The following is a 20,431-nucleotide window of genomic DNA, read 5'->3' on the forward strand; positions in this document are numbered from 1 at the left end:
TATTGGTGGATATAGTACGTGGGCAGTCACGGCCCCACAGGTCCCACGCAGATAAATGTAATGCAAAGTTGAGAATGCAGAATGTTTCAGAGGAGGCCCAGATGAGATTCTTTGGAAGTTCAGGGAGATCCATTGTGGTCCAGAGGGAGGCTGGGGGTTGGATCAAACAATGTTCTCAAGGGGATCAATCAAATATGGGATCGATGAATCTGTGTGTTGCTGAGGGGTTGTTCTGGGAGGCAGGCCTACATCTGCAGTGCACGTGGAGGGGTGGGGCCAGGCAGGATGGTGCACGTGGATGGGGTCTGGTTCTCAGCTCTGAAGCCTGGGAGAAGCCCCTTCACTCGCCATGCCTGTTTTCTCATCAGTAAAACGGAGCGAGTAACAGTATGCCTGCCTCCTCTGTCCGTGGGATTTTTCCAGGCAAGAACACTAGAGTGGGTTGCCATTTCCTTCTCCAGGGGATCTTCCTGGCCCAGGATCGAACCTGCATCTCCCATGTCTCAGGAGAATCGCAGGCAGATTCTTTGCCACTGGGAAAGCCCCTCATGGACAGAACAAACACAGGAAGTCTTAGCTACTACTGAAGATGCAAACTGGGTCCCCACCTCTGGGGGGCGTGGTGAAACTTAGGACCCTCCCAGACACCCAGCCCCTCACCTCAGCCCTGCAGTGGGCTCCACCCCTCCATCCAGCAGTGCATGCATGCTAAGTTGCTTCTGTCATGTCTGACTCTTTGTGACCCCATGGTCTGTAGCCCACCAGGCTCCTCTTCCATGGGATTTTCCAGGCAAGAATACTGGAGAGGGTTGCCATTTCCTTCTCCAGGGGATCTTCCCAACCCAGGGATCAAACCCACATCTCTTATGTCTCCTGCATTGGCAGGCAGGTTCTTTACCACTAGTACCACCTGGGAAGCCATCCATCAGTACACCCCCTAAATGCTAGGGTTGCCTGGGCTATGGGAAGTCAACCCCAGGAAGACACTCTTCTGGGTACAGATGAATAGAGAGGAGCTGGGCATTTCATTCAGGTTCGATCAAGTTTCATTCGAGGTTCCTTCCTTACTCTTGGAAACCAGCAGCACATCTGGCAACCACTATGGCCTAAAATAGACATCTTGGGTTTCCACTTGGGCTGATAGAAGAGGTACTTGGCATCTCTGTTGCCTCCAAGTCATCTGTGCCCTGGGAACCCTAGTGCCCATGGGGCGATTGTATCATTCTGCAACCAGGGAACCTAATTTAGCCAAGAACCACAGCAAAGGGAAAGAAGGACCCATTTTGCAGAAGGTTGGGGCTTGTGTCCGATTGTGCCACTAGGGAACATTCCTAATTGCATCAAGGATGACACAGATGGGCAGGAGCCAGCTCAAGTGCCCTGGGAGTGGACAGAGACCCAGCAGAGGCTCTGCTGCTGCCTGATGCCCCTTGAGCCCCTCAGGAGATGAGCCTCTCACTCCCTCACTCCCTTCACTCCAGCCATGTGGGCCTTAAAAAAAAAAAAAAAAACTATTTATAACATTTGGCAGGCCAGGTCTTAGTTGTAACATGTGTGATCTAGTTCCCTGACCAGGGATCGAACCTGGGGCCCCTGCATTAGGAGTGGGAGGTCTTAGCCATTGGACCATCAGGGAAGTCCACACATGGGCCTTTTTTTCAGCCCTATTTACTGTGCTCCTCCCACAGGACCTTTGCACATGCTGACCTGCTGTCTGGAATCCTCTACCCTTTCCTCGTCACCTGCTGAACTCCCTTCAGCCCAGGCCTCACTTCCTCTCGACTATGTCAAATCCTCATAAGATAAGCTCTCTGACTACCAGCTACCTTGGCTCTCTTGGTCAAGGTTACAATTTCACACTGCCCCGGAGTATTTGATTTATGCCTCTCTTCCTTCAGTTCAGTCACTTAGTCGTGTCTGTCTCTTTGCCACTCCATGGACTGCAGCACCCCAGGCTTCCCTGTCCATCATCAACTCCCGGAGCATGCTCAAACTCATGTCCATCGAGTTGGTGATGTCATCCAACAATCTCATCCTCTGTCATACCCTTTTGCCTTCGATCTTTCCCAGCATCAGGGTCTTTTCAAATGAGTCAGTTCTTCACATTAGGTGGCCAAAGTATTGGAGCTTCAGCTTCAGCATCAGAACGTCCAATGAATATTCAGGACTGATTTCCTTTAGGATGGACTGGTTGTATCTCCCTGCAGTCCAAGGGACTCTCAAGAGTCTTCTCTAATACCACAGTTCTAAAACATCATTCTTTGGTGCTCAGCTTTCTTTATGGTCCAACTCTCACATCCATACATGACTACTGAAAAAACTACTCTCTTACATGCTGGACAGTAATTTCTATGTGGAGAGAGGCTGGGCAGAAGTTCATTCACATTGTTTCCATCCAGAAGGGGGTGACGGGTGAGATGGTTGGATGACATCACTCAACTCAAAGGACGTGACTTTGAGCAAACTCCGGGACACAGTGAAGGACAGGGAAGCCTGGTGTGCTGCAGTCCACGGGGTCGCAAAGAGTCGACACGACTGAGGGACTGAACAACTGCCTGCCTGGATGTTCTTCCCCCAGATCTTTGCAGGGCTGGCTCCTGCTCAAAACTTATATCTCAGCTCAAAAGTCCTCTGGGACCTCCACCCCTCCATCACACCTATCACTTTTCACATCCGACATCAGTCACCCCAGTCATGGATGAGGTCCTTGTCTTCCTTCACTATATTATATGAGTTCTACTCGTGTATCCCTAGCACCAAGAACAGGCCATGGCACCCAAGAGGATTCAGTAAATACAGTGCACGTGGTCGGCCTGCTGAAGCTGGCTGTGCCCAGGCCCATCTCACAGTGTCTTCTAACTTCCAAACCCTCCCTGTTCAATGCACATTTCCTGAGTGTCCACCCTCTGCCTAAACTTAGCAATGAGCTGGGGAATCAGGCTGGACTCCTGTCCTGGGACAAGCGAACAGTTGGGTTCACTAGGTTGGAGCTCCATCAGGGTCAGTTGGACCCCTGGGTGGAACCCTCAGACCAGCCCCCACCTCCTGTGATCTGGGCTTTGCCAGAAGGGCCTAGCTGTCAGCCAGGATCTTAATACTCAGAGTGTGTCTCTGAACCAAAAGTACAACCTGGAAGTATATTAGAAATGTGAACCCCAGGCCCCACTGCAGACCTCCCGAGTCAGCATCTGCATTCCAGAAACACCTGTCCCTCCCAGGTGTACACTGAAGCCTGTGTGTTCCACCACTGCTCCAGACTGAATGTCTGCATCCTCCCAGAATTTATATATTGATAAGCCCTGGAATTAAGAGGTGGGCCTTCCTGGAGGTGATCAGGTCATGAAGGTGGGGTCCTCATGTTGGGATTAGTGAGTGCCCTTGTAAGATGAGACATCCGGGAGTTTGCATCCTCTCTCCCCGCTCTGGTCCATGAGGGCACAATGAGAAGGCCACCATCTGCCAAGCAGGAAGAGAGTGCTCACCACAGGCTGAATTGGCTGGCACCTGGATCTTGAACTTCCCAGCCTCTAGAACCCTGAGGGATGAATGTTGGTTGTTTAAGACCTCTAGGCACTGGTATTATGTTGTAGCAGCCTGAGCCACTGAAACGACCACAAAAAAAGTCTATTCTGATCATCTGGAAATATGAATTCCCTGGAGGAGGGACACAGCAAAGCAAATAATGCCAAGGGTGTGGTGCCTTGTTTCCCCCTGACAGTGGGGTCCCAGGATATAATGCAGCACTCTGACAGGCGGCACCAGACTTTCCCAGTAGGACAGAATGCATCAGAATGCATCCATTTTTAATCCTACCGCCTGGTAAGGTAAGTCCTATGCTGGAAGGTGGGGGTAGGGGTACTCAGTGGGGAGGAACAAGTCCAGGATTTGGAGGCGGGTGACTGAGTTTGAGTCCTACTCTGTAATGTCTTAGCTTTTTGGAGCTGGACAAGCTTCTCAACCTTAGCCTCAGTTTCTCCATCTATGAAATGGGTTAATAACCCCCCATCAAAGAGACTGTTGAGAAAACTGATGAGAACACACAGAGGAAAAGGCCAGCTCATCAGTGAAGTGCTGTGAAGTAGTATTTATTGTTACAGTGTTAAAATTCACTCTTGGGAAGACATTCGGGGCCATGACCAGCAATTAAATGTCAGGAACATCATCCTAGTTCATGGACAGCTTGTTTCCTTTGCAGCTAAAAACTCCTGGGGGTGTTAGGGCTCAGGAAATTCTTCTCATCAGCCAACTGCTGGGAAGGATGTTAGTGTCAGAAGATGCTGTTTTGCACAGGGCTTCTTTTTCTTGCCACTCAACTGCCAGGAGCCCACTGGAACCCTGAAGGGCAGAGCAGAAGCGATGGTGTCCAGAACATAAGGGCTGTGATGGGAAGGGGGAGAGCAAGGCTTGGAACATCTTGCCAAATCATCCCATTCTGCTGGACCCAGACCCGTTCAGTGACCTCAAGATTTGGGGTCACTGCTCTGAGGCCCCTCCATGCCTCCATGGAGGCCCCTCCATGCTGGCTGGGCTGTGGGGAGAGCCCTTCCCCTCAACTTCATCTGGTCCAGGTACTCTTGTGGTGTCTCCCTGCCTCCTTCACCCTGGGGTCCAGTGATGAGACAGATGGATTTCTGGGAGAAAGGCCTTGCTCCGCCAAGGACAAGGGAGCCTTTCAGGGGTGCACAGGGTTGGAAAGCTGAGCCTTCTTATGGCTGCAGCCCCCAGCTACTAGGAGGAATATGGGGTGTCTCTGCCTACCCTGGTTCTCCCCAACCTCTGGCAGCAACTATCTCTTTGGAAAGGGCCAGCACCCGTGGATACAGGTGACATCACCTCTCAGAGAAGCACATGCATACGGTTCCCAGGTCCAGGTGTCATGTCACCACCCTTTAAGGACCAAGACCATGACCCAGGCTGTTTGGACAGGATGTGGCCAGTCAATGTTCCACGGGTGGCCACACTGCCAGCCTTTGCTAACCAGCTACCAGAACCTCTCTGCCGAGTCCACATGCCCTGCTCTTCTTGCCTGCACTTGTAGCAGAGTTGACATTTAGGATTTTTCCAACAGACAGAGCTTTTCTTGGTTTAACTTTGTGTGGAGCTTGTTCATTTATCAGCCAACCCATCCTCATGTTGAAAAGTCAGTTCCAAATGCTCACCTGACTTCCAGGGACACAGAGAATTGGGCAAGTGAGAATGAACTTAGAGCATCATTTGGACAAAAAGGCGCATCCGAGGTTGCCCCTGTTGCCCCAGCCTGCGAGCTGAATGCTGAGAATGTTTCGGGCAATGCCATTCCTTCCAGTGACCCCCCCAATTGTCCACTTGCCCATCTTGTCCCCAGTGGGACTGAGTTGGGGAACAATGCATTGGTTTCATATAATCAGACCCACATTCAGGCACCTCCCTGTCTGCCATTCCTGCTCACCTTGTGAGAAACACTGCCTTTCAGGTTTGCTGCTTCCTGAGAGGCAGATCCTGGCGCCCTCAGTTACCCAGCCCGGATGCCGGCCTGGGAGTGACCTGCGGCATCAGGTTAGAGGGAGGTTTTACTCCCTTCTCTGGGCTGTGAGCACTGCAGCCTCAAACCCCATGTATGTGGCTGAATGTCATAAAGATAGTGGGTTTGGAGCCTCAGCAAAGCCAAGTCAGGTTCCAGAGCCTCACTCCTCGGTCCCAGGAATCAGACATGTGTCCCTAGGAGGTCAAACATTCAGACCAGAGGGGGCATCGCCTGTCTAAAAAGCTGTGCTTCTGTTAAGTTTAGACTATAATGGTCTTCGGCCTCAGGGAGGAGGAATTTTTAAGCTCACTGGGCCTAGGTTTGTGCTTTTCCCTTGAGGGGAAATCATTCATTGGGTTGAAGACCAGGTGCTTTGATGGTTCTTGGAGGCTGACCCCTGCTTCCAGTCCTGGAAATTCAAACCTTTTATAGACTGGCGGTGCCAAAGGCCTCATTGGAAGTCGAGCACTGTGGTTCCAAATGAATCATGTGCTTTGATAACCAAAGTGTAAGTGGAACCCCAATACTGTCTGTCCATCCCTAATCATTTCTCAGTAATGAGGTCAATGAATTCAAGTCTGAACACAGGAATCAAACTGGTTTTCAAGGGCTGTGGGATTTTCCTCTTTTGGGGGTCCAGTCCCGTGGGGGCCCTAGAGAGCTTGCACATTAAACATGCCTTGCCCTCCTTGTGCACATTGCTCCAACCAAAACAGTTGGAGAGAACAAGTACAGTATCAATTCTGTGTTGTAAATGGGAAATGAGACACCCATCCCAGATCCCATAACTTCCCACCTGTCTCCTGAGAGGGTATAGAAAGTAACAGACGTTAGCAAGTGTTAATCCTCACAACATCCCCAGGAGGGAACCAGAAGTATTGTAGATGAAGATGCTGAGGCACAGAGAGGTGAGGCCACTGGGAATAAGCCACACAGCACAGCAGCAGCAGAGTCAAGAGGAAGGCTGGGGGTCCCCTCCATCATCTTAGCGCCTGGTGAGACTCAGCTCTGTTAGGGCACTGGGGAGCACGCCTGCGTGCCAGGTGACGACAAGGTCTGTCGCGTAAACAACGAGAGGCATTTCCCTGCTACCGTCACACTTGGGACAAGTTGTCCTGACTCAGTCATTCCCGGTCTTGTTGACACGATGTCCTTCATCCAGATGATGGGGTATCCACACTTTCTAGGAAGGCTGCTGCTCAGCCCCACCTCTACAGGGATCATCGCCCTCCTTCACGCAGTGGAGCCCCTCCCCAGGGGAGGGGCCAGGTAGCCCTTCAATACATCGACGCTGACATGACACAAGGCTTTTAAGATTTGAATGACCTTCCTGTTTTGCATTCTCCCAAGGGAGATTCAATGACCCCCCCCAAGTCAGAAGCTAAGTTCTCGGTCATGGAGGGCATGTATGTGGGAGCTGAGACCACCACGAGGCTGGCTGGAAGGGTCCACATGAGGATGGTGAGCCCCCAGCTTTGCAAGCTCCTGGCATTGCCACCACTGGGCTCTGTGTATCTTGCTAGAGTCCTACCTGCTCCTCTTGGGATGGTATCTTGGGGAACTCTGTGCTTCATTACACCCAGGAGGCTTAGTTCAAGGCTCCCAGGATCACTTGGACTGCTCAGTGGCTGAGTCACTCAGTGGCAGAGCCTTGATAATGGAGGTGCTGGGCACCCTGATTTGTCCTTTGGGCTAGTCTTCCTCCAGGAAGCAGGGAAGTCCTCAGTCCACTCCAGGAAGGCAGTCTGGTGCCCCCTCATTCCGTGGGGATCCCATTCAAAGTCACGGCAGTCTGCGAGATTTCTGGGGACCAGAGGAGCATCCTCAGGCCGAACTGACTATGTACAGTGGTGACGGTCCCGGGATGGCCTTCCTCCCCGGGCCTCTCCGCGTTGGGTCTGGTGGAACATCTGTTCCTTACACATTGGTGACCTCCAGGCCATTATAGCCCTCCAGACGGCACTGCTCCGGCCTGCCCTGGGAGTCCTCGTCTCCGCAATCTTCATTTTGAAGAGAGCCATAGTCATCGTGGAAATCGGGGTCTTTGTTGCTGAAGCCCCTTCCTATCTTTCCCAAGGGCAGCTGAGAAGAGAGGAAGGAGAACAAAGGACAGGAAGAAGAGAAAAAAAGAATTGAGTGTTCTTGGATCTGGGAAATGTGGTACCTCCAACAGCTGTGTGTCCTTGAGTAACTTACCTAACCACTCTGTGGTTCTATGAGTAATAATACTCCCTTGCTCAGGGAGACTGAGAGGAGGATTTTTGTGAGTTAACCTTATGTTGTGTCCCCAACCTGAAGGAAGCAGTTGGTTGCCGAGAGTGAGGACAAGTATAGTCTTTCTGATTATCCATCAAAGTTTCTCTCTTCCTCTTCAGCAGGAAGAGAGGTGAGAATGTGCGGGTGTGAGGTCTGACTGCATTCCCAGGTCAAGAAGAAATATTCTAGATGTGGCAGAAAAAGTGTGGGTTTTGGTGACTCAGAAACTGGGGTTTGGATCCCTGCTCTGCCACTTCCCAGCTGTGTGACCTTAGACAAGTCACCTGCCTTCTCTAAGCTTCGGTTTTCTCAGCTACAAAATAGAACTAGTAATTCCTTTCTCTCAGAGTTTTTGCAAAAAGTAGAAATCCCATCTTGGAAGCACACAGCAAGGTGCTGGCCATGCCATGTACGCAAGCTCAGTCATGTCCAACTCTTTGTAACCCTATGAACTGCAGCCCGCCAGGATCCTCTGTCCATGGGATTCTCCAGGCACGAAGACTGGAGTGGGTTGCCATTTCCTCTCCCAGGGGATCTTCCTGACCCAGGGATCCAGCCTGTGTCTCCTGCATTGACAGGCGGATTCTTTACCACTGAGCCACATGGGAAGCCTCATGGCACTGGCAGAGAGTAGCTATTGTTATCAGACATGCTGGACCCGCAATAAATATTTCTCTCTTATTTTGAACAGATGTCTATTGGAGTAGTTGTGACAGTACTGTGTAATTATTTATTTATCGGACTGCCTTTCTTTCCAGACCAGTGTTTCTTAACCGTTTTTTCCATTGTCGTCCCCCTTAAAAAGATGACCTTTTACATATTTTTTCCCTAATCACACCCCCACCATGAAATTTTCATACCACAGGGACTCTGTGCATGTGTTTATGGGCCATGTGTATATCTGTGCTTTACACATAAAAAGAGTAAGACTTTCTGTATCCTCCACACTGAGAACCAATTCTGACCACCTTGGGGGTGATAGGACCCCCAAGCGGGAATGTACATTCTAGACTGAAAGCATCTTAATGGTGAGGATGGTCATTTATCCATGCTTATCACCCATGCTCAGGACATGTCTGGGATGTACTTAGTACCCAAAACTGTCATCTGAACGAATGGAAGAATTTTGAATTACCTACTTCTGCTGTCTATGTCTACACACCTCCGTTTAAGAGTCTGTGTTGTCTCTGAGGCCCAAATGCTTATGGTCTCATGCACCAGAGGCTCATCTGCTGCTCTTGGTCAGGCCACTGGAGTTCCAAATCTAAGGCAGTGGCCCTTAGAGTTTGGGGTGCATTGGAACCCTCTGGGCAGGCTGGCAGCGTGCAGGTCCCCTTCATCCCAGAGGCTCTAGCGTCGGGAGGCCCAGGTGGGTCCTGGAGTCTGCACGTTAAGCAGCCGCCTAGGTGAGTCTTATGCAGGCAGGTGAGACCTGCACTTTGAGATACAGTGTCAAAAGCCCCACAAGGCTGAGTGTGTCTTAATAACCATCATGAGGGTCCCTGAAGGTGGCGTCCAGGGCCCTCCTCCCAGCTGTGCGTGTGACCTGGTCCATCAACACCGCTCCACCGGGGGAGCTGGGAAAGGGTAACATGGGCCCAGACAACACAAAGGCTGGGGGACCCCCAGGGGAACACATGGAGTGACCTACCCGGCCAGCCTTGTACTTGATCCCACCGCTGTTCTCCTCCTTTCCTGCCCGGGTGACACTGGAGGCCCTCCCGGGGGGCGTTCCAAATCGCTCTGCTTCCCGGATGCCTGTGCAGCTGGGGAGACACCCATTGCAAGTCAGTGTGGGCAAGGTGGGGGGCTGTCAGCTACTGCCACCCAGAGACACAGTCACTCAGTCACTCACACTGGTCACAATGACCACAGCTGTGGTTCACTTAGTACCTCCTATGTGCCACCACTGTGCTAAGCTAAGCACTTTACAAACATAATCCTCACAGCACACCTAGAGGTCCAGCTTCCATCTCTGCTGGAGAAAAGGGGGCACAGAGAGGTTAAGCAATCTGCCCAGGATCACACAGCTTGGAGTGTGTGAGCCAATCTTGCAGAGCCAAGATTTGAACTTTGGGGTCTCAGAGACTTTGGGGTCTAAAACCCCAAAGTCTCTCTTTAGCCCCCAGGACCCTGCAAAGCCTATCAGGAGAGGCAAGACATGATAGGAGAAGCCCCACATTCCAGCTCACTAGGTGTAGCTTGAGAAGCATCAGGAAAGTTTCCCCCACTTTGCATTTGAAATCTGTGTCCCCCACTGACTTGTTGTCTGAAGTCACCCCCATCACCCCCTTCCCTATATAAAAGCATCAAAGGCTTGTTAGACTAGGACTTGGTGAACTACAGCCAGTGGCCGAATGCGGCCAGTGGACTGATTTTGTAAATAAAGTTTTACTGAAACCTAGTTCATTTGTTTGCACGTTGACTACAGTTGCTTTTTGCTATCAAATCTGTTTTGACCCAGACCATATGGCTCCCGAGTGCTAACATCTTCACCGCCTGGCCTTTCATGGGAGAAGTTTGCTGCTGCTGCTAAGTCGCTTCAGTCGTGTCCGACTCTGTGAATCTCAGGGCTAGTGTGTATGGGGTACGGAGTTGGGGCAAAAAATTGGTTCAGAGCCAGGAGTTTGGAACTTAGTCTCCCATTTGCCTTCCTTCTCTTTTAGATTCTGGGTGAACATCAGTGTCCCTGGGGCTCCTGTCCTTTCTTTGCCTGCAGGGTTCTCTCCAGCTAGGGCATAGCCTTCCACACCTCTCCTGACAACCTCGCCAATCCCAAGACACTAATGTCCAGTTATCTTCCTTGAAGTTTTAGCTGCATTGAAATCCTGGCTTTCCTCTTTACTGGCTGTGTGGCCTTGAGCTCATCACTTTGTCTCTCAAAAGCTGGGTTTCTCCAGTTTTGACTCTTCCAGCTGCCAGGTACAGAAGGTATTAGAGCCGACTTCATCAAGTGATTGGAAGGTTAGTTAAAAAGTACTTTGGAGCTGAGCTGACCATCTAGTGAATGGCTACAATGATAATAATTCAAATTAACAGTTATCACTTTAATGTCAGAGGAATTGGCTCTGGCTGACGGGCAGTCAGGAATTGGCTTCACAGGAGCAGCAAGGCTTGGCTTGGGCCACCATGGAAGTAGACACACGAAGAGAAATGAACCTTCTAACACCTGCCTCAGAGATGCTCTGCTTCTTGTGGTGTAACTTCTGCTGAGAAAGTTCAAGGGAGGGGAGGGTGCTGGGCAGGGACCCACACTGGCTGCTGGATGGCAGATGAAGTTGAGTTCTCAGGTCCCCAGGCACCAAGGCATCCCCAGCACAGGGAGGTTCTGGCTCTGTGGTGGGTCAGGGACCAACATGTTCACTGATACCCATCCTCTCTCCTCCTCCTGGGGATGGAATGCCCTGGGTCTAGCAGGGAAGCTCTTCAAACTGCAGAAGCCATGACAATCTAAACTCGTGCAGCCAAATCTGTTTGCTGGCTGGTGGGAAGGACATTAACCCCCCATTCCCAGTTTATGGAATATTAGTCATTCCATGAGCTTGGGAGGACTCCAGAGCCCCTTCTTTGGGTTTTCACTGAAAAAGAGATGGGAGTTCAGAGGGGATGTATGTCTCATCCAAGGATACATAAGACACACAGTGGCAGGGATGGAACTTGAACTTCTAGGAACAAGACCTAGACCTTTTTTTTCTTCCCACCATGGGGGATCAATGTGAGACTGTGGACTCCACATCAGGGGCCTGGCCCCACCCCCTTAGCAGTCATGTCCCCTGAGCTGAGTACTCTGTGAAGTGGGGTTAATAACAACATTTCTCTTATAAGGTCACTGGAGGATTAAATGAGAGGACACACATAAAATGCTGAGAAGGGCTGCATATCACGAGTAATTGCTGTGACCAACACAGGCATTGAGGGGTACAGACCTGGCTTGAATCCCCGCTCAAGGCACTGCACATCCCCTAGCTGTGCCCTTGTGTGAGTTGATTCCCTGGCTGGGCCTCAATTTCCTCATCTGTACAATGGAGCCCAGTACTCAGTTCTGGTCTTAATAGACCATACCCTGTGCAGAAAGTGGCGTCTTTGTGGTGTAGACAGAGGAACACAGGGCAGCTGCTGCCCCCACTATGCTAAAATACCTTTCTTCTTGCTTTTCCACAGTGGCTAAAATCCTACCCTGTTCCTCCTGCAGATTAAAACACAGATGCTGCAGGGACTAGGTCAAGTGCAAGGCTATGGCCCTTGGAGGCTTGAAATGGCTTACTGAGTATTCCTAGTCAATCCATCAAACCTTGAGGGAGTAGAATGCTGGAGGGATACACTTTAATGAGGGAAGTTTCTGGAAGACAGAGCATCTCCATGCAATTTCTTGAGTCAACACAGAGGGCGTCTGGGGCGCTGGAAAGGCATCCTGTGTAGGTAGGAGGTGGCGGGTGAGAGTCAGACTCTGCCAGCTGGGCGGCCTGAGAGCTGAGTCTCACCCAGTTAAACGAGGGTTTACGAGGCCCACGAGGTGCAAGATGCTTCGGTGGAGATGAGTGAAGTGGGGGAGAACAGAGTCTTAATTGGTCACCTACTGTGTGCTGGGCATAACGCCAGGTCCTTCCCACGTGATAGCTCCTTGAACTCTCCCCAGGGTTCAGGAGAAGTGACTGTTCCCCTTTCAAGATGAGGGAACTGGAAAACCTCAGATGATGGAGGAGGAGCCAGAATTCAGGCCCCAAAGGTCCTGCCAGGCCCTCTCCTTACAGAGGGCCATGATTGCAGGCACTGACCACCCCAGGGCCTGGGCTCACAGTTCAGTGATCATTTGGGTTGGGGTGGGGCAGAATATTATAAACACCACCTTCCGTGGGTGCCCCCAAATCTCAGTGTGCCCCCTCCCACTCCAGCTCTGGCGATCTGCCAGGTGGCCCAGGACTATTCCCCTTTGCCTGCTGCTGGGATCTCTCAGACCTGGGCCATGTGCCAGCCCCAGAGGCAGAGCTGTGACAAGGCCTCTTACTCTCTGTGCTTGGGAGTTGCGTCTGTCTGAGTTCATAATGAAATCACTCTCCGCGGAAACGCTAATGAGAAAACTGGAGCAAAGTGACAGAAAGCGGAGCCCCATGTATCTAACTGCAGAGGAAACTGCTTCACTGAGACACTCTAGCACTCCTGGGAGGTCAGGGCATGTGAACTGCCAGTTATCGTGAGGCATCTCTGCTTCAGGCACTGCGTTCACATTGCCTCACCAGTCACACTCAGGGATGGAGGCTCAATACAGCAGATCCACTTCATTATACACAACACAGTAAAGCGACTATCTCTTCAGTTGCTCAGTCGTGTCTGGCTCTTTGCGACCCCATGGACTGCAGCACGCCAGGCCTCCCTGTCCATCACCATCTCCAGGAGCTTGCTCAAACTCATGTCCATTGAGTCAGTGATGCCACTCAACTATCTCATCCTGTCATCCCCTTCTCTTCCCGCCTTCAATCTTTCCCAGTATCAGGATCTCTTCTACTGAGTCAGCTCTTTGCATCAGGTGGCTGAAGTACTGGAGCTTCAGCTTCAGCATCAGTCCTTCCAATGAATATTCAGGACTGATTTCCTCTAGGATTGACTGGTTTGATTTCCTTGCAGTCCAAGGGACGCTCAAGAGTCTTCTCCAACACCATAGTTCAAATGCATCAGTTCTTCGGTGATCAGCCTTCTTTATGGTCCAATTCTCACATCCATATATGACTACTGGAAAAGCCATAGCATTGACTAGAGGGACCTTTGTTGGCAAAGTAATGTCTCTGCTTTTTAATGTGCTGTCTAGGTTGTTCATAGCTTTTCTTTCAAGGAGCAAGCACCTTTTAATTTCATGGCTGCAGTCACCATCTGCAGTAGTTTTGGAACCCAAGAAAATAAAGTCCCAGTTTAAAAAAATGGGGGAAAAAAAGGAAATACCCAATAATCAGAAAGAGACTTATTAACCCAGAATTTCTGGATCTAGCTACTCCACCTTGAATGTACCCAATTCCTGAGCCACTAGTAAACTTTTGTTTCAAATGAAGACTGATCTAAAAAAAAAGTTCCCTGGGAGGGCCCGGGGGCAATGAAACCACTGCCGGACAGGTCCTCTGTTGTTCTGACCACCCTTCCTACTCTTTAGGGAAGCAGCAAAGTGTGGTGCTTTGAATCCCAGCTCCTCAGCTTTTACCAGGCACGATGTGTAACCTCGCTACAGTGTCTCAGTTTCCTCATCTGTGAAATGGGCTCATGCACCCACCTCCAAAGGTGATGACATTGTGCTAGGTTCTGAGCGTGGCCCATGGCAGAGCCCAGCCAACGGTTATGGTAGTTGGATAACCTCACCTTATAACTGCATCTGGAGGGGGAAGGAGGAGAGAAGGGAGGGATATGTTGGCTGACTCTTGCATCCTTGGACATATAAAGGCACACTTTTTGGGGCCGTGGGTCATAAGACCACAGGATGGGAAGGGGTATTTACAAGAGAGATGCAAAGCTTGTCTGAGGCCTAAAGGCCACTCTTCTCAGGCCTAATATTCAGAGTCTGAATGAACTACAGGCTGAATCCCCCTTGGCTCTGACCTTGTGTTAGTGACAGAATATACCATCCTTCAGGCAAGTGCTGGAGACGGTCATGCATCTTCATCAAGGCTTTTCTTCTGGCTCCTGTGATGCTCCAGTGAATGCCTTTGGAACAGCATGGCTACCTCCTGTATCGTTTTGGGCCACTGGTTTATTTCTCTCTCTTTTTAAAAAAAATTTCTCTGTTTCTTTAACTTAAGCACAGAACTATGACAGAGTTGGTAGTGAACCAGTGTTCACCAAGAGAAATAAGAAGTCAGTGCATGTAAAGCAGATATCACGAGATGATGTGAGAACCTGCTCTGCCTTGATCCCTTTGGTTATATGGTGTCATAGCAATGAGAGGAGGCTGGAGAAGATGATGTCATATGGGAACCTATAAACTCTAGGTAAATGTAACTTTCTAGGAGGAGGATTGGGTGCTAATATTTCCTGTCTCCCTGGTCATGGGACATTAACACATGGTGACTATACTCTCCCTAGATGCTTTGAGCTGACTACCCTCTTGTGACTACAGGCATCACATTGACTGGGTGATGTGGGGTCACAGATGTGATCAGGGGTCACATCTCCTGGGGAGCAGAATCAGGCAATCATTAGCCCCCCTCCAGGCTTCCTAGTGTGGTGGAGGGTCAAAGGTTGATAGATTACAGCATTGCGACGGACTCCTGTCTAGTCACGAGCAGGTCACAGCACCTCTCTGAAGCCTATTTCCCTATTCATCAAAAGAGGCTATGATTCCTTCTCACTCAGCTTCCTTCGTGAGGAGTAGGAGCGAGTGAAACAAGGGATGTGACAGCAATTTGTTGAAGATGACATATGATATTAATGTGAAGGGTTGTCGTGATGACCATCATCCTGGTCCACCCAGCCTGGGATTCAGTTGGGATTGTGTCCTGGGTTGGTCTGTAATCCTATTGCAATGGTTCAGGATGTTTTCTCAAACGGGAATCTTTCCACCCAATCTGATCATTCTGGGAAGACTCACCCCAAAAGACCAGCACCACCTGCCCTGCCCTTTCTCTGGAAAGCTGCCCTGCCCTTCTCTCAGCAACAGAGAAGGAAAAGGAGCAAGAAAGCAGAAGACAGGATGAGATGCTGAGACCATGAAAGACATGTCCTAGACAAAGCCCATAGATCTTGGTTAATATAAACCCCTCAGACCTTCCCAAGTGTCTCACCACCTGCCTGGGGATCACTATTTCCCTGGTGTTTGGTTTAGCTGGGGACTCTTGTACCAACAGAATTGGGCTCTAAACTTCCTTAGAAATTCGTGGAGTTTGTCTCCCCCCAGCCAACTGCAAGTCTGCTCCCCTGACCCACGGCAAGGTCTCAGCAAAGGGCCGCGAGGTTCCAAAATCCCACATGAAGACTTTGAGTCATCAGCCATGATGTCGACTCATGGAGAGAAGCAGCATCAAGGAAAGAGGTCCTAACAGGGAGACCAGCTTGAGGTCTGGTTCTTCTAGTTCCCTGCCTGAGCAGCCTCAGAGTCCTTAGAGGTAAAATGAGGAGCCTAAACCGAGTCAGTTTCCCTCTTCATCCTGATACCTGCCTTCATCTAGTTCTTGAAGGAGTCTCTGACCTCCCGACAAGGTAAGAACCCGCCCTATCTGTGCCCCCCTCCAGAATCCCCACTAGTGTTCATCCACTGATCTTAGATACCTCATGGGAGGGGGGTCAAGGGTTTAAGTAGAAATTCTGGGTTAATAAGTCTCTTTCTGATTATTGGGTATTTCCTTTTTTCCCCCCATTTTTTTAAACTGGGACTTTATTTTCTTGGGTTCCAAAACTACTGCAGATGGTGACTGCAGCTATGAAATTAGTCACATGGCTAATGTTTAGCTAGACCTACCCCTCCAGGGCTCAGAATATCTTAAGCTTGTTACAGATTACATGGCTCCAGAAGAAAGGTAGAGGAAAGTGGAAAATTCTGAGGAGAAAAACCTTTTTCCTCACCTATTGATTCATAGTTCATGGAATAGGGTGAAAGTGAAAGTTGCTCAGTTGTGTCCAACTCTTTGCAACCCCATGGACAATACAGTCCATGGAATTCTCCAGGCCAGAATCCTGGAGTGGGTAGCCTTTCCCTTCTCCAGGGGGTCTTCCACAGGGATTGAACTCAGGTCTCCCGCATTGCAGGCAGATTCTTTACTAGCTGAGGAGAGGGTGCTTGTCATAAAAAACCACCTAAGCGTGCTTAAAATGCTGAAAATGTAGATTCCTGCCAGCAGATCCTGGTCCTGCGGGTCTGAGTCAGGGATGCGGACATCTGCAGTTCACAAAAGCATGGATGATTCTGCTTGAAGGTCTATGAGAACCGCTTGGGTATGCGCCTGCTGTTGGGGGAGGGCGGCTCAGGGCACCTGGACCCTGTGACAGACGCATAATTTTGTTCTACCTGCATAACATGGGGTGTGACTCGGCTGCTCTCTGAGGCCCCATGTAGTTTGGGGATTAAGTGTTCAGGCCTGACACATAGAGCCTCAGTTTGAATCTGGTGTGCTAAGTTGCTTCAGTCATGTCCAACCCTTTGTGACCCTATGGACAGTAGTCTGCCAGGCTCCTCTGTCCATGGGATTCAGGCAAGAATGCTGAAATGGGCTGCCATTTCCTTCCCCAGGGGATCTTCCTGCTCCAGGGATTGACCCTGTGTCTCCTGCACTGGCAGGCGGGTTCTTTACCACTAGCACCAGCTGGAAAGCCCTCAAATCTGGCATCTGTTAACAAAACAAACTAACCTTAGCTAGACTGACCAAGAGTTAAGAGTGATGACTCAAATTACTAGAACTAGGAATGAGAGAGGGGATGCATGCATGCTAAGTCGCTTCAGTCATGTTTGACTCTGTGCAACCCTATGGACTGTAGCCTGCCAGGCTCCTCTGTCCATAGCATTCTCCAGGAAAGAATACTAGAGTGGGTTGCCATGACTTCATCCAGGGGATCTTCCCGACCCAGGGATGGAACCCATGGCTCTTACGTCTCCTGCATTGGTTCTTTACCACTAGTGCCACCTGAGAAGCCTGAAAGAGGAGATAACTTAACGTAAATAAGAGGGATTACAAGAAAATGATCATATGATCAACTGTATATGCTAACAAATTAGCTAACCTAAATGAAACAAATTCAGACAGATATAAACTATACATACTACTATACAAAATAGATAACTAACAAGGACCTACTTTATAGCACAGGGAACTATACTCAATATTTTATAATAATCTATAAGGGAAAAGAATCTAAAAAGGAATATACTTATATATATGAATCACTATGGTGTACACCTGAAACTAATATACAATATTGTAAATCAACTGTATTTCAACTAAAAAAGATTTTAGGATCCTAAAAAATATATATATAAACTACCAAAACTGACTTCAGAAGAAACAGAAAATATAAACAGGTCTACAATGAATGAAGAGATTGGATTAGTAATAATTAAAAAAAAAAAACTTACCACAAAGAAAAGCCTAGGATCAGATGGCTTTATTAATGAGTTTTACCAAATGTTTAAAGAACAATGAACACCAATACTTTATAAACTCTTCCAAAACACAGAGGAGGAGGGAAAGCTTTCCAACTCATTCTATGAGGCCAGTATTACTCTGATATCAAAACTGGACAAAAATATCACAAGGAAATTACCGATCAATATCCCTTGTAAATATGAATACAAAATTCTTCCTCAAAATACTAGCAAACCTAATCCAGCAACATATAAAAAGATTATACACCATGACCACCACGACCAATTGGGATTTATCCTTGGAATGTAAGGTTGATTCAACGTCTGAACATCAATCAACATGATATACCATATTAATAGAATAAAGGACAAATCTGGGCTCTGCCATGTACTAGTTGTTTGACCTTAGGAAAGTACCTTGGGCCCTTTAAACAAGTTTCTCCATCTATAAAAGAGAGACTGTGAAACTGCTTAGTATTGTTATGAGGATGTAACTGAGCACACAGCATGTGCTCAATGAATGGTCATCTAACCCTGAGCGCGTCATCATAAGGAGAGAGACCACTGGGAGGGGCCTAGTTTATCTGCTCAGGTGTTTATTCCCTGATCGCTTTTCAGATGAAGAGACTGGGGTAGAAGGGCTGACATGGTCTGCTCACCTGGATGGTAAACACCATTAACACTCCTACCCCTGTCTCCAAACCTTTGTCCCCATGTCAGTCCTAACTGGAATGACCATGTAAACCTCTTAGGCCAGTGCAAATCCTCCTCAGCTCAAACCCACATGGTCTTCCTCATACATGCGACCTTTCTCCCTTCTCTAAATGGCCAGTTTGTGTGCGTGTGTGTGTACGTGTGAGCAATCAGTTGTGTCTGACTCTTTGCGACCCCATGGACTGTAGCCCACCAGGTTTCTATGTCCATGAAATTTTCCAGGCAAGAATTTTCCACTGGAGTGTCATGCCATTTCCTACCCTGGGATCCATCCCTGGGTCTCTTGCCTCTCCTGCACTGGCAGGCAGATTCTTCACCCCTAGAGCCACCTGGGAAGCACCACACTTTATTCAAAAGCTGATTGGCTCCTCCTTTACCTCTTTCCAGTCTATGACATTGAGGCTAAAGCACTTCACTTCTCTGAGCGTGGATCCGTAAAAGGAGAATGCTGTGTCGCAAAGGAACAAGTAGGACCCAGGAAGGGCGCGGCCAGGACCAACCGGAAGTCAGAGCCATCTGCTTCCAAAGCCGGAAGCCGCTGCCGGCAGCTCACACTCACTTGGCCGGGTGGAAGATGGCGCTCATCTCCTCCGCCAGGTGCCTCCGGAGGATGTGCTTCCCACTGGGGATGCCCAGGGCGGTGGCCATGGCCTCAGCGTTGAACGTGGGTTCCAGCACCAGCACGGCGCCGTGGACGCCACTGTTGGTCAGGTTGTCTGCGTACTCCTGAGGGCAAGGCACGGGGCTGGTGAGCCTGGGGGGCCGCCCTGCTGGCCTGAGGGCGGGGATACCCCAGGGGGAACATGTCCTTAAGAGCAAGGGCTTGACCCCACCCCCGGGGACTAGTGTATTTAATCCTCAGGGGGAACCCCACCCTCACTCTTTTTAGGGCCTTTAGAATAGCGACTGGGCTATTTTGTCACTGATAGACCCCAGACCTAGGCAGGTGGCCCATAAATGCTTGTTGAGGGAGAAGATGGCTGTGGATTCAACACCCCCACTGAATTCAGAGAGCGAGGATGGCTCAGCATCCGCACCCTCACTATGGGATGGGAAGGGGGCAGGGGAAGTAGTTCTGGCCTCTTGAGTGACAGGGGGGCAGGCTGTTCTTGCCAGCCTGGGAAATGATGCCCAGCCCACACAAAGATGGATACTGAATTTGCACACAGACTGGCATGGGATTTGCATATGCCCAAGAGTCACCACCCCCCACGCCCGCCATCACCCCTCACCTTCAAGTCAATGTCTCGCACCCACTTGAGCACCCGCTGGTTCGTCCAGACCACGGGGTCTATGTTCTGTGTCTCACAGCGGGCCCGGCGCTCCTGGAGAGCCTGTGGGGAGCGAGAGTGGGTCAGCTGGGGGTTCAAGGGGACATGCCGAGATCACACAGAGAGTGAGGGTCCGTGGTGCTGGCAGGGACCTCCGCATGCTGATGTGAGGGGTCCTGGCCAGATCATTCACGGCTGCTCTAGCCATGTCAGTCCTTTCCTTCTGGGAAATGGGGAGAAGCCCACTTCCAGGGATGGAGGAGCCTAGAGGCAGAGCCACCTGCATGCAGAGTGTGGGGCCAGGTGGGACCCACTGCAGCTGCCTAGTTTGTATAACCCAGCCCCCACCTGCCTAGTTTGTATAGGCCACCCCTGCTCACCTGAGTAGGGGCTCAGTGCATGTCTCTTGAGGGATGCCCCAAATGAGGCTGCCTATTTCCACACTTCACCGTCATGTTCTTCCCACACATCACCTCCTGTACCTGACTGGGGCTCACAGGGGGCCAGGGCCTGTGTCCTCGTCACTTCCTGTGCCCACGGCTCTGGCTTGGGTGTTTGAGAAGGCCAAAAAGCTCCCTCTTCTGTCCCTCTCCCCCTGACCCTGAACTATTTGTGCTCTGACAGTGCTCTGAGAAG

At 50.0% G+C, this 20,431-nt stretch overlaps 1 protein-coding gene across 3 annotated transcripts in view; it reads right to left on the reverse strand.

Moving 5' to 3' along the window:
• Positions 1 to 4,064: 4,064 nt before the first annotated feature.
• KAZN (kazrin, periplakin interacting protein) overlaps positions 4,065 to 20,431 on the reverse strand; it is a 1,332,513-nt gene continuing 1,316,146 nt past the window's right edge. For all 3 annotated transcript variants that reach the window (XM_024976842.2, XM_024976843.2, XM_005217212.5), the window contains 4 exons: positions 19,757 to 19,858; positions 19,084 to 19,250; positions 9,411 to 9,525; positions 4,065 to 7,585 (listed from right to left, as the gene is read on the reverse strand). In XM_024976842.2, coding sequence (XP_024832610.2) covers positions 7,421 to 7,585; positions 9,411 to 9,525; positions 19,084 to 19,250; positions 19,757 to 19,858 — 549 coding nt within the window. In that variant the 3' untranslated portion in view covers positions 4,065 to 7,420. The remainder of the gene's footprint in view (positions 7,586 to 9,410; positions 9,526 to 19,083; positions 19,251 to 19,756; positions 19,859 to 20,431) is intronic.

This window comes from Bos taurus, chromosome 16, assembly GCF_002263795.3.
Source record: "Bos taurus isolate L1 Dominette 01449 registration number 42190680 breed Hereford chromosome 16, ARS-UCD2.0, whole genome shotgun sequence".
Classification (NCBI taxonomy): Eukaryota; Metazoa; Chordata; class Mammalia; order Artiodactyla; family Bovidae; genus Bos; species Bos taurus.